Here is a 15,112-nt window from a genome sequence, read left to right on the forward strand (position 1 = left end):
AAAGAGCCTATGCAGACAGGGTTAAAAGCAGTAAATAGCCTGGTTCATGAAAGTGTCTAAATTTAGCCATAAAATTCAATAGACAGAAAATTCTCCACTTCATTTATTTCAATAAACTTGGGACTCAAAGAGACCTCAAACCTTCAGAAAACAGAGAACCAAAAACCTGCATAGTCTCAGTTGGCAGAGCAACACCAACTTCAACCCCTCCACTTCCATCTCTGCTCTCCGCCAACGAAATCAAGTTCCCTCCGTCTACCGACGGAAACTCCACCTTCTCCGGCCTCCCCCACCCGAAATCCACCTCGTACAGTCCAAATCTCGGCGACCCGAATACCGAAACACTCTTAGCCACCGGCCCTTCTTTCATATATTTCCCTATACTATGCATTATCAGCTCCACCATCTTCCCCTCCGTCACTGCATTCTCCAGCTCTGTTATCCCCTCCCTGATCTTCTTCGCCACAATGGCGATCCCGTTTTTGTCAATAAAGTCGCTTACTCCGGTGAATACACCGATGGGTCCACCGCCGTTACCTAAATAGTTTGGTGCAATTCCAATGTCCAATCGGGGTCTCCAATCGGCAAATGTCGCCAAGCAAACCTTTTTGCTTTCATCTAATCCCTCTGCTTTAACCAAACAGCTTGAAACATAGGCGTACGTGAGAACAAATGTGGATAAACGAATTCCGGGAACCCATTTTTCCACTTTTTTCTTCAGGTTCTCAACGTCAAGAGAGGTTAATTCGAATGTGGCTTTTGCCATCTTCGGCGTGACGCCGTTGTTTGGCTTGAACCTTATGCCCTTGACGTCGCCGGATCTCCCCAATCTCTGCAAATAGCCCCGATAGAGCCTGTCGAGAGCAGGGTAGTCTTTAATGGCGGTCCGATCAAAAACAGGGGATAGTTCTTTTGGCAAACTGGGGCTCTGATTTCCTTCTCCGAGCTTACAAATGAAAGCCCATGCCTTCAAAAACATAGTCGAACTTTTCCCATCGTGGGTCGCGTGATCTGTAGTGATCCCAATTGAGAATCCATTCTCCGGGAAAAGGGTTAATTGAATCGCCATCGCTGGAGCTAGAGCTGCATCGTTGGTCGCTGGTAATTCCGGTAAGAGAGGGTGAGATTCAATGGCTGGGCGGGGTTGATTGCCAGAGAGACGGTGGAAATCGGCGTCGGTTTGAGCAACAGTGAGGAAAACAGAGTCGCCTGGGTTGTAGAGAATGAGGGGGTCGGGGGAAATTTCCGGCCAAGCGAGGTTTCCGGCGAGAGGGAGGAAATGGGATAAAGTGAGAGAGAGGGAGAGTTTGAGTTGGGGGAGAAGAGAGTGGAGAAATGGAGGATCTGAAGAAGATAGAGAGTAAAAGAGAAGGCGTTGATTGGGAATATGTTGGAAGAAGAAGGTGTCTAAGAAAGTGGTGGGGAGAGAGAGAGAGGAGGCGGAGGAGGAAGAGGGAGAGGGAGTGATTTTGCAGATTTCGAGGATCTTTACAGAGTGGGATTCCGCCATGGACGAAGCTTGGGGATTTTCTGCCATTGACGAAGTAGCTCAAGCTGTGAAAGCCAAAGGTGTTTTTATAACTCCTTTTGTTTTATTTTTTAAAATATTTTTAAAATTTTCAAATAAAGAGAAACTGTTTTAAAAAATATTTTGAATATTACGCATGACAATTACGACAAACATAAAATATTTTTCTAATGAAAATTGCTACGAAGAAATTGAAGCACGTTGTTCACGTGATAAAAATACATGCTACTAACACTAGAGATGTACATCGGTCGGTCGGCTCGATTTTCAAAGCCAAACCGACGCCGACCGACTCGATCGGTCGATCTTTTACAAACTGAGGATTGGGACTGTTGCGACGGCCAGAGCGACCGGCGAAGGCGAAGGCAACCGACGGGTGTACCATTGTCGTGGTTGAGAACTGCGAAGATCCTTGTAAGATTGTATCAACGGGAAAAAAGAAGCATTGGAGGCTGATAATGAGAAAAAAGAAAGAAGAAAAGGTAAAGAAAAGAAATCTGAAATGGTAATGGAAGTAGAAAAAGAAGAAAAAAAGAAGAAGAAAGAACGGAAGTGAAGAGGGAGAGGGAAGATTTTGAGAAATAGGAAGATGGGAGAAAAAGAGAGAGTGAAAATTAATAAATGAAAAATTGAATAACGAATGATTTTGGAAAATGGGGAGGAGAGAGGAAAGAGAAATAATTATAAAAATTATAAAAGGTTGGGTGGTTTCAAGAAAACCATGGGCGTACTTGGTTTTTCTCAAACCACCTTGAATATACCTTTTCAATACAAATGAAGTTGGTTGGTCGGTCCGTTTTTCTTCATTTGGAACCACTGATCGACTGTTTATAGATGGTAAAATTGACATCGACTGAATTGTAGCTAAAATCGACCGAATCATGTTTCGATCAGCCTGAGCAATTTTTCGAGGTATGATGTACACCCCTAAATGATACCACACGTTTTGTTCCTAACAATTTCAACAAATGTAATTAAAAAATCCATTTTCCTCCTTAAAATTTAGTTATTGAGTCGATTTTAATTTAGAATTTTCAATTTATCAAATTTCATATTAAATTTAAATAAATCATATCATTGATATTGCTAATCCGTGTGAAGTAAGAACATAGTTAATGTTAGGACCAAGGTGACAATAACTTATAGACCTTAAATTAAGTATAAAGGTATGCCCAATATACTCAAAGGCTTCGATTAGTACTTAGATCAAAATGAGAATTGAGTAGGGTGAAGTCAAGTGAAGTCATGTTCCTGTGAATGAGATAAGATTCTTTACTCATAGTGACCTCAGATCCAATTATTTCATATCTAGTATTATGATCGATGCCTATCGAGCTGTTAGTTACAACACTACTCGTCAAGATGGTGTTGTAAAATTTTGAGAGGGAAATGATGTTTAAACATGAGTGAAAGTTTGGTTTGAAAGGATTTGAAATTAGCATAAATTTATTCCATCTTTTGTAAAAATATATGAATGGTGGAGATTTAATAATATATACCCACACTCCACCATCAACTTTTTTTTTCTTTTACTCATGCCAAATTATTAGATATTGATTTGACAATTTTTCATATATTTTTTTTACCTCAACGGTAACTCTCGTTTTTTTTAATTTTTTTTTAACTTCTCTTATTTATTTATTTCTTCTAAATTTTTTTAATAATATAAACACCACGTGTTAACTTCTTGTTGGTTTGTTGAGATGACTCGACTGCGATATCATCATCTTCGATATATATGCTTTGAATTTCATTTAGTTATAATTTTTTCGTTTGAACTCCGATTTGAGTAATTCAAAAGTAGTTGAAGGTGTTGCATTGAGCTATACATTGTGTAACACTTCAAAATATCAAAATTGTCAAATAACAAAATTAAGTTGGTTATCATCAATATATTAATTAATTAATTAAAATTAATCAATTTGAGATTAAGAATAAAAAAGTCAATAGAATGACAAGCGTATGTGGTAAGCTAGGGTGAATTCCAAGTTAGATAGTATTAGGTCAATCTTGTTGGTACGAGGTGCATCCCCCTCCAGCTTGTAGCTTGGCTCGATTTGATTGCATGATCCAAATGGCTTTGCTAGCCTACCACTCCATGGAAGCTTGACTCGCGTACATGATATAATCTTAAAATTGAGCTAGTATAAACCAATCAATAAAATGTATTATATTTGTTGATGGCGAGTTTTCAGAGATGTTCATATATCCTTCGAGACAAACTGTCATCAGACAAATGAGTCTGCAACAACGATCCTTGACAGCGGTGCATACCTTGCCTAATGGTCTCCGATAATCACTTTAGCAATCGACGAGAAGTATAGCAAAAAAACACCTTAGGAAATTAGTGACAAAATTTTCACTTACCCCGTGGTCGTGGTAATTCTTTCCCTTTTATAGACACACTCGGACGACCTAGGAGGATGCCCTATTAGTTGCAAGGTAGCAAGACTTGTTGTTGTACGAGATTCATACGAGATCCTTGAGGTATAGTGGTAGTATGGTGACTTGCTACTCTGTCCCCCCACAAAGTGTCGTCTGCAGAATGAGCCGCGTCTCCCGTATTACGCAACATGTGCTCGGGCCGCGTCCTCTCCCAATCGTACACTTTGTTCAATTTGTGGTCCCCCAACCATATGTCACTCTTCGAGCCTATTGCGTCATCTGCTCGGGTTTTACCCTCAATAATATTTAATCATCAAAATCAAAGACAAAAAATATCCCAGCTGGATTATTAAAAATTCTCAAACCTAACCATAAGATAAAAAATAAAAAAATTCCCAAGCAAGCAATGAAAATGAACATGTAATTTAATAAAGGAAGCCACGTGATATAGATTCTTGGGAGTCTCGACGGTGCATTTCAGGTTCTGAAAGCACCAATCTAAAGGGGTCTTCCCTTCCAATCTGGGTACGTTTGCAAATGTATGGCCACAATTTCAAGGTGTGGTGGTTGGAGATCCCCTGTTTTGGAACAGAGTTATTTGCAGAGCCATGACCGGAACCGACAAATTGTCACTCGACGAATTACGCTGTCGGAGATGTTGTTCGAGACGACATCAGTCTCAGTGTCGTCGGGGAACGAGATTTCCGACGAAAAGGAGTGCTGATGTCGGGATGGAATCGTATGATAGGAGGGTGTATACTCTTGAACTCCGGGAGCTAAGCTGAACGGACAGAATTAAAAAACTGTATTTACATCATGTTGATTATGAACTTGGCTCCCTACTTCCAACAAACAAATTTCAAAAATCAAATTGTTACTGTTAAAGAAAACGGTACCGAAGTACAAGACGTAACCATTTTACTTTTGATTTTATTCAAAATGTAAGATATAATTGTTTTCGTCCTGAATTAATATCTTCTCTAACCAGCATGAGACATTGTTTGCACATTTTACAAACTCAACATATATAACTTTCTAATCCTAACTTAGTAGATATAATACTTCTTACCATCTTGGTAAATGGTTTTATCCTTACAATCTATTATACACCACATTAAAATTCTCATTGTAATTTTTGTTTCGTTCAAGATCCCATATCGAAGATATCAACATACTAAACAAAGTTTATAAAATACAAAAACTAATTTTTTTTCCTAAATAAATAATGGATTAGTTATCTCGTTATTTAATATATCATATAATAACTTTATGAATTTTATTATTTTTTTAGTATTATAAAAATATCTCCTTTCTCATTCGACATGTTGTATTAAAAAATATAATTTTATTAATAATTATTATATGATGTTAACTAATCGACAATGTCAATTTAAATATAATAAGTAAGATAGTTCCTGCCTTTTACGATCCCTTCTCATCAATAGACTCCTGACATATACGAAACAGTGTGGTTCGCTTTTATCTCATAAAAAAAAGAAGTCGTGAGTTGGAATCATGTTCATAGAAACCGTGAGGTAGAGTATTATAATTAGTTCTAGAAATTTTCCTTCGTCTTCTTAAACGATTACATTCCCGTTTGTTTACCTTATTTAAGTCCCAGCCCGGTTCTCTAAAAACTCGAACTCCCTTCTCTCTCTCTCTCTCTCTCGCTCCATCTCTCTCGCCGTTTTCTGGATCTCAGGGTTTTGCTTAGGTTTTAGCCACGGCTCTCCATAATTCAACTGTACATATTCCACTCAACTACTTCTCTACCCTCCGTTGCTGCGATCTACGGCTCCCTTCGTCTTCAATTGGAAACTTCATCGTATTTTTCTCTTCCGGATTAATTCCTCTACATCTCCTTGTTCATTGAATCTCAAATGTATTCCGACACCATTGCAGTTAATGGTACATAAGATAAACATCCTATTAGTTTGTTTGTTTGAGTTTTGATTTTTTTCTGAACGCGAATTTCGCTCTTAATTCGATATCCCGCGCATTAGGGTTTTCTCAGATGCGGAAATTCTCGTGTTTCTCCTTCACTTTCTTCGTTTAGAGCTGGATCCAATTTTGAGTTTTGGATTTTTTTTCCTTTTCTGGTTGTAGGCGTGTGACGCTTTGTTCTACTGAATTATAATTTCTCTCCATCTGTATATGTTTCGTCTGTTTGTAGTGCCCTTCTTTAGCGTTTCTGTCATTTGAATGCCGAGACTCTCGTTTCGTCTAATTTTGTATTTAGGGTTTTTCCTTAAGTTCTGATTTATGATTTATGAGAGCTAGCGAAGTACGTCGGCGATTTATTCTTCTACTTAGTTTTATTTTCTTGAACTTCCCGCTTACGAGCGAAGTGCAAAGCGGGGAATTAATTCATGGGTGAATGACGTGGAGTTTTGGGTACTTGTGCAGAGTGGTGCTGTTGGTTGTTATCCTTGCGGGCGGCAGATAAAGTGATATGAATATTTGAATATGAACGATGGAGGTGGGGCGAGTGGAAAAGTGCATGAACGACCGAAAACGAGAAAGAATTTGGGTAGTGAAGACTTCCCTCGGGCGCTTGCCAGGATTGCTGTAACCCAAATATGTGAGAGTGAGGGGTTCCAAAATTTTCAGCAGTCTGGCCTCGAAACGCTAGCTGACATTACAGTTCGGTATATTCAAAACTTAGGAAAGACTGCAAATTTCTGTGCTAATTTTTCTGGCAGAACAGAGTGTAATGTATTTGATATAATTCAAGCTCTGGAAGATTTGGGGTCTGTCCAAGGATATGCAGGTGCTTCGTATGTTGAACACTGCCTCGCAAGTTCCAGCGCAGTCAAAGAGATTGCTCGTTATGTTGCTCAAGCAGAAGAAATCCCATTTGCATACTCAGTTCCCAAATTTCCGGTTGTCAAAGAGCGAAAGCTGAGACCTACTTTTTCGCAAATTGGGGAAGAACCTCCTGGAGAGCATATACCTTCTTGGTTGCCTGCATTCCCTGATCCCCACGCATGCATTCAGTCCCCCACTGTGAAGGAGAAAGTAGTAGAGCCTCAAACAATTAAAACTGAGCCAGAAAAACAATGTAAAAGTACCGAACAACCCTTGTGGAATCTACAGCAGTGGTTGTTTTGCAATGGATTGGAAGGATCCCACAAAGAAGGCTCCAGAAATGCAGCTATGACCAAGCAAATACAAGAAAGTAACCCATTTCTTGCTCCTCCTCTGCAATTTGGTGAGAAGGAAGTTTCTTCTGTCGTTCTTCCAGATAAGATCTTGAACAATTCGAGTACAGGTTACCCTGTCAGGGAAAACTGTCTTGTGGATGCCCATGTCTCAGTGCTGGAGACTTTTGCTCCTGCTATTGAATCAATAAAGAACAATTTATACGATTCTGAGGAAAATTTCTCTCTGAACAGGAGATCCACTGTACAGTTTAAGATTGGGGCTGGAAAGAAGCCTGTAGGTAGCACGATAGAATTGAGGGCGCTAAACAATGGTTTGAAGAAGTCTTCGTCTTTGTTTCTAGTGGAGGATGAGAAGGATGACAAGAAAAGGAAAGCTGAGAATATTCTGAAGGATTCGATGGAGAACTCCAAGGAGCTACCTCAGTTGTAATTAGGTTGCTTTGTTAAAATTTGTACACGGAATTTAGGAGACTGGCAGCAGTTTTTCCAGGTTGTGAAAATTACTGACATTGTATTGTCTGGATATTAGCATTATAGAATGAAAGATTCAAATTTGTGGAAAGAGAGATTCCAGTTTAGTGAATTTTTGAGGTATGCTCGTGTTTATTCTGAATGAATTCGTTCTTTTCTCTTCTAAATTTTGCATTTGGAAACTTTTTAATAGGAGAATACCATATCAGATAGGGTTGGGTGAATAAACCAAGCCTCTCGTTAATATCATCCTAAGCAATATATTTTTGAGCGAAGGGGGGAGATCATGAGAATGGGAGGGAGTATATTATAAAGCTTAGTTTAGCATATGCGTTGTCTAACTATCATCCTATCCCCACCGCCAAAAAGGGTTAGAAAACTAAATTGAGACAGACGTTTTAAGTCAGCCCCCTGGGGGGGGGGGGGGGGGGGGGTGCTGTGGGGATTGGTTCTAAAATAATTGAAGTTAACGTTTTCAGTCAACTTGTCATTGCAACGTTCTAGGGAAGTTTTGGGTTAGAGGGATATCTTGTTCATATTTGTTTCTTCCTTGCTTATTAGCTATCTCAATCTCATTTTTAATCTGTACTTTCTCCTCACTAAAATTTATACAGTTAATCTCTCCAATTTACATTCCCTAGAAAATTGAATGAAAACTTTGACCTTTGTAATCTTTTTTTAATTCTGGGGATTTTGTTGAGTTCTTCCTAATAAAGAAATCTCGAGTATGGATCTTTATTGTGGCTTCTATTATAAGTCTTATCTCATTCATGTGGCTGTCTGTCTTTGTGACTTTGGTTTTTGCTCATGGGAGGAGTAATCAGACATGCTTCTGAAAATTTTGGTTTAGATTAGCTTTGGCACGATTATGGACACTTCTCTATTGAGCTTAAATGTTGCGGATTCTTTGATTGCTTAAAACTTTTCCACTCGAAATCCAACATAAAGTTCAGGAAGTTCTCACGTCATATGTGTATATATTTGTTACTACCATGCTGATGTAGACACACTTTGTCTTTGGGCAAGTCTCTATTCCACGAAAGTGGTTGGTTTACTGGTTTTGCATCAATAAATGTTTTATGGTCTAAAAGGCCATAGCAACGCGTTTTTCTGATTTCTTGTTTCTGCTTATCATTTTGATTATTTGTTTTCTTACTATTTCATGAGAGTATTTGACATATAGCACTTGTATTTTGATTTTGCACGCATTCAAGAGTTTGAAGCTGATCATATGTGGCCATAATTGTTCTCTTACCATGCTCCCCCCATGTTTCACTTGCTCTGATCGATCAGAATCAAGAGTTGAATGGAACGTTCCCTCATTTTTCTGGAACTAGTGGAATATGGTTTTTATATCTGCCAGATTAGTTGCGAACTTGGAAGGAATAGAATTACAGAACCTGGGATTCCTTGATGGAGAAAATATGAATCTCTCGTTACTTATTTGATTAGATAAAGGTTGTATTTAGTCCACTAATGAATACTACGTTTAAAAGGAATATTGAATAAAAGTCATATATTGTTGTTAATCATTCTAATGAATAGAAGAAATTTTAAATCTTGTGGTTGTTGGAAATAGTTTGGAGGATCAGTTGGATTAATATAATTTTATTGCAAATATCTGCAGATTGTTTCCTTGTGCTACTAGCCACACTGAGTTTGGAGAAATTGCTTTTAGACAATTTGAGTGGAAAAGTCTGAACAGGATCTTTAATTTCTTTTGTGACCGAGTTGTGTGCAAATTGCAGTAAGTTTCTGGATACACTAAAGACGAGAGTGAAAGATTGGAAGTTTGATCCTTGGAAGCATCATCTATGCAATTGTCTATTTTCTCTTTATAAAGTTAATATTTCAATAATATGATATATCATAGTGAACATGGCCTCACTGCAATGTTTAAAAAAGAGAGTTCCTTAGAATTCTGCACATATCAAACATCATAGTGACATACTTCTTGTTCTTGGGATGGGCTTGTTATCTTACAGAATGATCAGAAAATATGGCCTATCAGCTTTGTGCTTGTGTCATGTTATGGTGCAAAATTATAATTTTAAAATTTGTTCAACTTCCAGGGCCTGGGTGTTCCAAGATGGCCTTATGATCCCTACAATGTGCCTGGACAGAACTTGAAAACAAGGATGCTACTTGTACCTTTGCCTTCATATACAGTAAATTGTTGTTTCTAATACAGTTCTAATGCCAGCAACCATCTAAATTAACATGCAGGGGTTACTGGCACTGTACAAGAGAAAAAGAAAAATTCTAAAAGGGTAATATCATATGAACCTAACCCTGTCAAAGAAGAACTAAAGATGCAAGAGAGGGACAGATTGCATATTTGTCAATGTTTCCTGGGAAATCCCTAGTTTAAGGGAAATTCCCTGTAATGATTGTTAGAGAAGCCTGCTTCGTTCATCACAATCTCAGTTATTAAATCCTTGAAGATCTGTCGCTCAACATCCAACACTATGCCTGGAACATTATTTTGATAATCTCCCCTGTAGCTTGAGGGATGCATTAAATCTTTCCAAATCATGTTTCTTGAGGCATCATCATAGTCATTGAGACAGCCATTTTGGTTGCTATCTTGCAGTTGATCAATCTGTGAGCATAATTCTTTCAGAATCTTTTGTCCTCTTGACTCTGTTCCTGCTGTATTACTTGTTGTGAGCCAATGCTTGGACGAACGTTCAACTGCTAGTTTATCCAATAGAATTTCGTTGACAGTATCAAATACAAGTTTCCTCTGTACTTTATTGCGAGCTTCTGATCTGGCATTCTGTTTATAGTATGAATCACCATTAAAAGGCCACATGACTGCCTTGGCTTGCTCTAGTGCAAGAAATAGGTTGGGGTCGATCATGTGTCCTGGTGAGTGGAGCTGAACAGCGGAAAGGCCATGGTCAAGATCTTTGAGGAGACCTGATTCTGATAGTATTTGCCAAATATATTTGTGCTGAGAATTCATTTCTTGGCAGAGATGATTCTGGCAATCACTCGAGAGCTCCTCACACTCATTACTGAAGTTCACTTGTCGAATATGCTTCCTCAAGTTGTCGATCTCTGATTTCAAGATCTTAATCTCAGTGCCGAGGATCTCTCTGCTTTTCTGTGATTGAACTGGAACCTCTTGACTCGAATCTGCTTCTGAATTTATGGTCTCGTCATCTATACCAAGAAAATTCAAGAGCTTTGTCATGTAACAGAATGCAACGTAATTATTATGGTCCTTATGTCATTCTAGCGTGTGCGGCTGGGAAAAGTAATGAAGCATAAGATTCATACCTTCAAAAGCATGTGATATTTTCTTGACAGGAGATGGTGAATCGTCTTGGTAAAATGTTGAATCAAGAACAGAGACAGGACTTTGTTGCTCAGAGCTAGTTAATGTTGCTTTGACTTTTGTGCTGCTGCTGCTCAACATTATTTCTGCATTCTGAGAAAGTAAAAATGAAATATTTTAATCAGATAAGAACTCACTGAGACCAGTAAACTTCATTTAATTTACCAGCGCGAGCAGGTGAAACTGAAAACACTAACCCTTTGTTCGCATTCATCTCCATCCACCAGGACATAGTTGCTTCTGGTGTTATGAGTTTGCTTGTTGCTTGAATTTTTTGTATTAATGTTTGATGCAATTCCCTTGCTCTCAGGCTTCAGAGGGAGAACACTTCCTCGTTGATTCGTATCTCCAGGGGAGCATATGCTGCTTTTGCTTGATCTCTTGGTACTTTTCTGATTCGAAGTGGGAGATTTTTGCCTTGATTTTATTTCTGTGGAACATGATTCAACTTTTCTACCATTAATCCTTTCGGTCCTGCTGGATTCTGATGATGAGGTGGTCGGGCAAGATTGCTTCTCCAGCCCAAACTTTTTTTGTATTCTTGAGCTTGTAACTCTTGGACTGCTTACTGAGGCAGTTGAGATTTCTATGCGAAGATCTTTCGTCGACTTTGTTGATTTCGAAATCCTAGTGTTGGTATTTTTATCTGTAGAAAGTTGTGAATGACTAGGGAGGGACCTCAGATGAGCATGTTGTGGACCAATATCTTTTGTAGATTGCATTTTCACCTCTTCATTCCCATTCCTTGTGGTGTGATCGCCTGGTGCATCATGATTCAGTGGCACTGAGGGAGTGGAATTGCTGATTTTCCCCATGTGTTTAGCAGGTTTCATGATGATAATTGAGGATTTATGTGTCTTTGAAGAGTTAGAATCCTTGGCTCTGGCAGAAGAAACTGTGTTATCGAGCTGCGACTTCCTTGGGCTTGCTGCTCCCGAACTGTGACTCTGATCGATGGCTCCGTCCATGCTTATTTGCGATGCACAGTCTGATGCTTGTTCCTTGTTATCCAACATCGCTCGAGATTTTTGCATTGCTTCAAGTATCTGTTTTAGAGCTCTGAGGTCTTTTCCAGATTTTGTGAATTCCAGTGTTGACAGCCTTTTCTCAATTTCTCCATAAACAGAATAGGAGTTTGGCACATCTGTAGCAAGTTCATGACTTTCGAAAGCTGGTTCATTAAAATCTCCATTTCTACTTAGCTGGCTCTTCTGAGTTGTTTCCACCGTAAGCTTTGTATTGTTTTTCAAGCTGGGTGAACAAGAACCTCCATGAGAGATCCTTGGGGAACCAGAAAACCGGCTTTGTTGTGTGTTCTCCTCATTCTTCCTTGATGATTTTGACAAAGAATTTGGTTCATGGGTGGGGTAAATATTGATCAATCTTGCTGGACTATTGATGGTTGAAGTTGAACCTGGGAGATCTTCCAATCCCATTAACTTTGCGACGACCATAGACGATTGTCTCGAGCTTACTGGTTCTTGCTCGTAGTCATTTGTTTTGTCGAAATCCCTGTTGCCCTTCTTCAAATCCTTAACAAGATCATTTGATCTTGCTCCAGAAGCAGAACACTTAGCCCAGCTTTCTTTACTGTCCAGTGATAACCTTGGTAGTTCTCTGATCTTTATGGTTGATTTTAGTGCAGTATCACAAGATTCCCTTCCATCATAAGAGAGCCTTCGGTTGAATTTCGGTGCTGAATGTGTGGAAATGCCATTCTCTTCATTGGCATTTCTATGTGCTTCTCGTAACCTCGCAAGGACACGAAATGATTCATTCGATCCCAAAGTCTTGGAATCGTGGGACTCGACCAATCTCGATGGCCTCGGGGAGTCCACATGTGTAAACTTACGACTCACTGCTTCTTCTCCAGCCACTGTTCTGACTGAAATCCCACAAGCTTCTCTGTTTATGCTGTCTTTGACAATATCCCGGAACTCGAAAGACTGGCAGCTCAATTGCTTGGTAGCAGCATGATGCTGCTGGTTCTTGGGAAAATCGCCATGGCTGAACAATGTTGTCTCAAGGTGAGCTGCTCTGTTGTTAATATCAAGAGATGAAAAACTCGAAGAACAAGAAGTGGTAGACGAAAATGAGGTTCTGGATGACTCTGTGGAGACCCTCTGTTTCTCCCTCGCAGTCTTCTTCTGGTCCTTCCCCTGCAAATTGAACAGAACATGTAATTTACAAACAATGCCATCTTTCAAAACACAACCAAATTACTCCCAGCCCAATTCTTACCGAAGTTCTCTGTAAGCCACTGTTTGGTTCCATTGGGACGTCTCCATTTTCACCTGCCAAAGAAGTTCATCAGCAAAATCCCAAAAATTGCTTGGAAATACAGTGTTCATTAGGTAGAAGAACTGAAGTACCTGGCGATGGTGGGAGCTTCTTGCAGTGGCGGCCGGCCGAGCTCCGGGCGCCGAGGAAATAACGCCGGTCAAATATCTGAAAAATCCCATTCATGCACCCAATCTGCTTATGAAGGCCTTGATTTTCATCCGATAAGGAATAGGTAAGCCTTGCAGACATGTCTCTTCCTCCACCTCCCCTGTTATCTCTCTCACTGAACAATGCTTGGGGTTAAAATGGAAGAAACGTCACACATCAGAGAAAAGAGAAGTGAGAATGAAAGTGTGCAACTGCAAATTGGATTGGATGTGAAATGAAAGACAAAGGAAGAAACGGAAGCAGGAAACATTCAAAACCCAGAAGTCGTAAGGAGTCCCCACGTTTCCAAGAACTACAAAGTCCAAAACTTGGGGGAATGAGAAGCTCATAAGATATGGTTTGTTTTGGGTTTTGTTCACAGAACACGAAAAGACGACTGGTTTTTATCCTTTTGCTCTATCTTGGGAATGCAGCTGCAGAAGAGGGTAATTGAGATGCCTGTGGACTGTGGGGTGTGAGGTTTAAATGCAAGAAAACCACAGAAACCAGTTAAGCAGAGAATGATGCTCTGGTGACAGCCTTTTTGTCTACTCTCATTACATATAAGATTAAAGAAGAAAACACAGAGAGAAGATGAAAATTGGTGCCAAGAGAGGAAGAGAAGCTTGGTGGGTGTGGTGGGTCAGATCTGAAATGGAATTTTTTTCACAGAGTTTGATGTGGAGAAGATAATGGGGGCTGGTGGGTCAGAAGAATGGACCTCTCTTAGTCTCTACTTTGAGGTTTGAGCTGAGAGCATGTGGTGTCTGTCAGAAAAGAAAGAAAGAAAAAAAAAAGTGGAATGAAATTTATGAAAGTGGGATTTTATTTTTACAAAAGTGCTACCAAAAAAAGCCTTGCTTCAACTCTAATCTCTTCCTAACAATTATCGTCTTTTTTCAACCATTTTCCATCCACATCTCAAATGAATGGAAACAAGTGTGGAATATTTGGTTCCCTTTTTTAACAAGTCTACATTTATAAACCTTAGGTTGGGAAGTCTGAGTTTATATGCTTCATATTTCCATTATACAAAGTAGCAAATCATCTCAACTTTAATTTGTGTAATCTATAATTGGTTTACAGGATCGTAATTTGCGAAAAGTTTAGTATATTTATTTTTGTACTTTACTTTTTAACTTCGGTTTATTTTAGTTTCTGTATTTTTTAAATGTTCATTTTGAACTTGTAAGTTTAAAAAGTGACTAATTGGTCTAACATGACACTTTATTCGTTGCCATAAATTTATATCAAATGTATAAAACTTTTGTTAGAATTTTGAAAATATAGAAAAAATTTATCACTTTTTTTTAAAGTCCAGATAACAGATAGAACGTTTTAAAAGGAGAGGAACTAAAATAAATAAATATTACTTTAGATTTTCAAAAAACTGATAGGGGCTAGTGAGCCAAGTACCCTCTTGAAAAGCTTTTAGAGGGATAATTTCCATATTTTATATAATTTGTTTAGTTTTTGTCCTTTAAAAAAAAAAAAAGAAAAAAAAATTGTATGGACCAGATCTGTAACATTAATAAATATATTTGAACAGGTCCATTTATCTTAAACTATTCTATTTTTTCTCATTCTTTTTAACCTGAAAGAGAGATGTTTGCAAATTTTCTCACACTCTTTACTTTGAATGGCCAAATCTTGACAGCTAAGCAACTTAGAATCCTGTAATATCCACAACACTTTTACTTATTTATTTATTATTATTATTTTGATAAAAATCCACAATCACTTTATGGTCGGTAAAACCATGTGTTATGTATTCTCTTTACCGTTTGTGTC

The 15,112-nt window shown here is 38.6% G+C and overlaps 3 protein-coding genes and 1 long non-coding RNA gene across 4 annotated transcripts; 2 read left to right on the forward strand and 2 right to left on the reverse strand.

The window, feature by feature from the left end:
* Positions 1 to 43: 43 nt before the first annotated feature.
* On the reverse strand, positions 44 to 2,151 carry LOC111006313 (malonyl-CoA:anthocyanidin 5-O-glucoside-6''-O-malonyltransferase). The gene has a single exon (XM_022278175.2). The coding sequence runs from the start codon at positions 1,535 to 1,537 to the stop codon at positions 125 to 127; it is 1,413 nt and encodes a 470-aa protein (XP_022133867.1). The 5' UTR covers positions 1,538 to 2,151; the 3' UTR covers positions 44 to 124.
* A 3,376-nt stretch (positions 2,152 to 5,527) lies between these two features.
* On the forward strand, positions 5,528 to 7,639 carry LOC111006314 (transcription initiation factor TFIID subunit 8). Its single transcript, XM_022278176.2, has 2 exons — positions 5,528 to 5,821; positions 6,320 to 7,639. Exon 2 carries the CDS (start codon positions 6,380 to 6,382, stop codon positions 7,505 to 7,507), a length of 1,128 nt encoding a protein of 375 aa, XP_022133868.1. The 5' UTR covers positions 5,528 to 5,821; positions 6,320 to 6,379; the 3' UTR covers positions 7,508 to 7,639.
* A 2,222-nt stretch (positions 7,640 to 9,861) lies between these two features.
* LOC111006312 (protein LONGIFOLIA 2) lies at positions 9,862 to 13,423 on the reverse strand. Its single transcript, XM_022278174.2, has 5 exons — positions 13,264 to 13,423; positions 13,133 to 13,185; positions 11,089 to 13,050; positions 10,834 to 10,984; positions 9,862 to 10,716 (listed from the first exon to the last, which is right to left on the reverse strand). The coding sequence occupies exons 1-5, from the start codon at positions 13,421 to 13,423 to the stop codon at positions 9,911 to 9,913; spliced, it is 3,132 nt and encodes a 1,043-aa protein (XP_022133866.1). The 3' UTR covers positions 9,862 to 9,910.
* LOC148212095 (uncharacterized) lies at positions 10,654 to 14,331 on the forward strand. The gene is made up of 2 exons (XR_015790194.1): positions 10,654 to 11,068; positions 11,202 to 14,331. It is a non-coding gene; the product is annotated as an uncharacterized LOC148212095 (long non-coding RNA).
* Positions 14,332 to 15,112: the final 781 nt, after the last annotated feature.

This window comes from Momordica charantia (genome assembly GCF_013281855.1).
Source record: "Momordica charantia cultivar OHB3-1 chromosome 4 unlocalized genomic scaffold, Mcharantia_2.0 BLBB01000004.1, whole genome shotgun sequence".
NCBI lineage: Eukaryota > Viridiplantae > Streptophyta > Magnoliopsida > Cucurbitales > Cucurbitaceae > Momordica > Momordica charantia.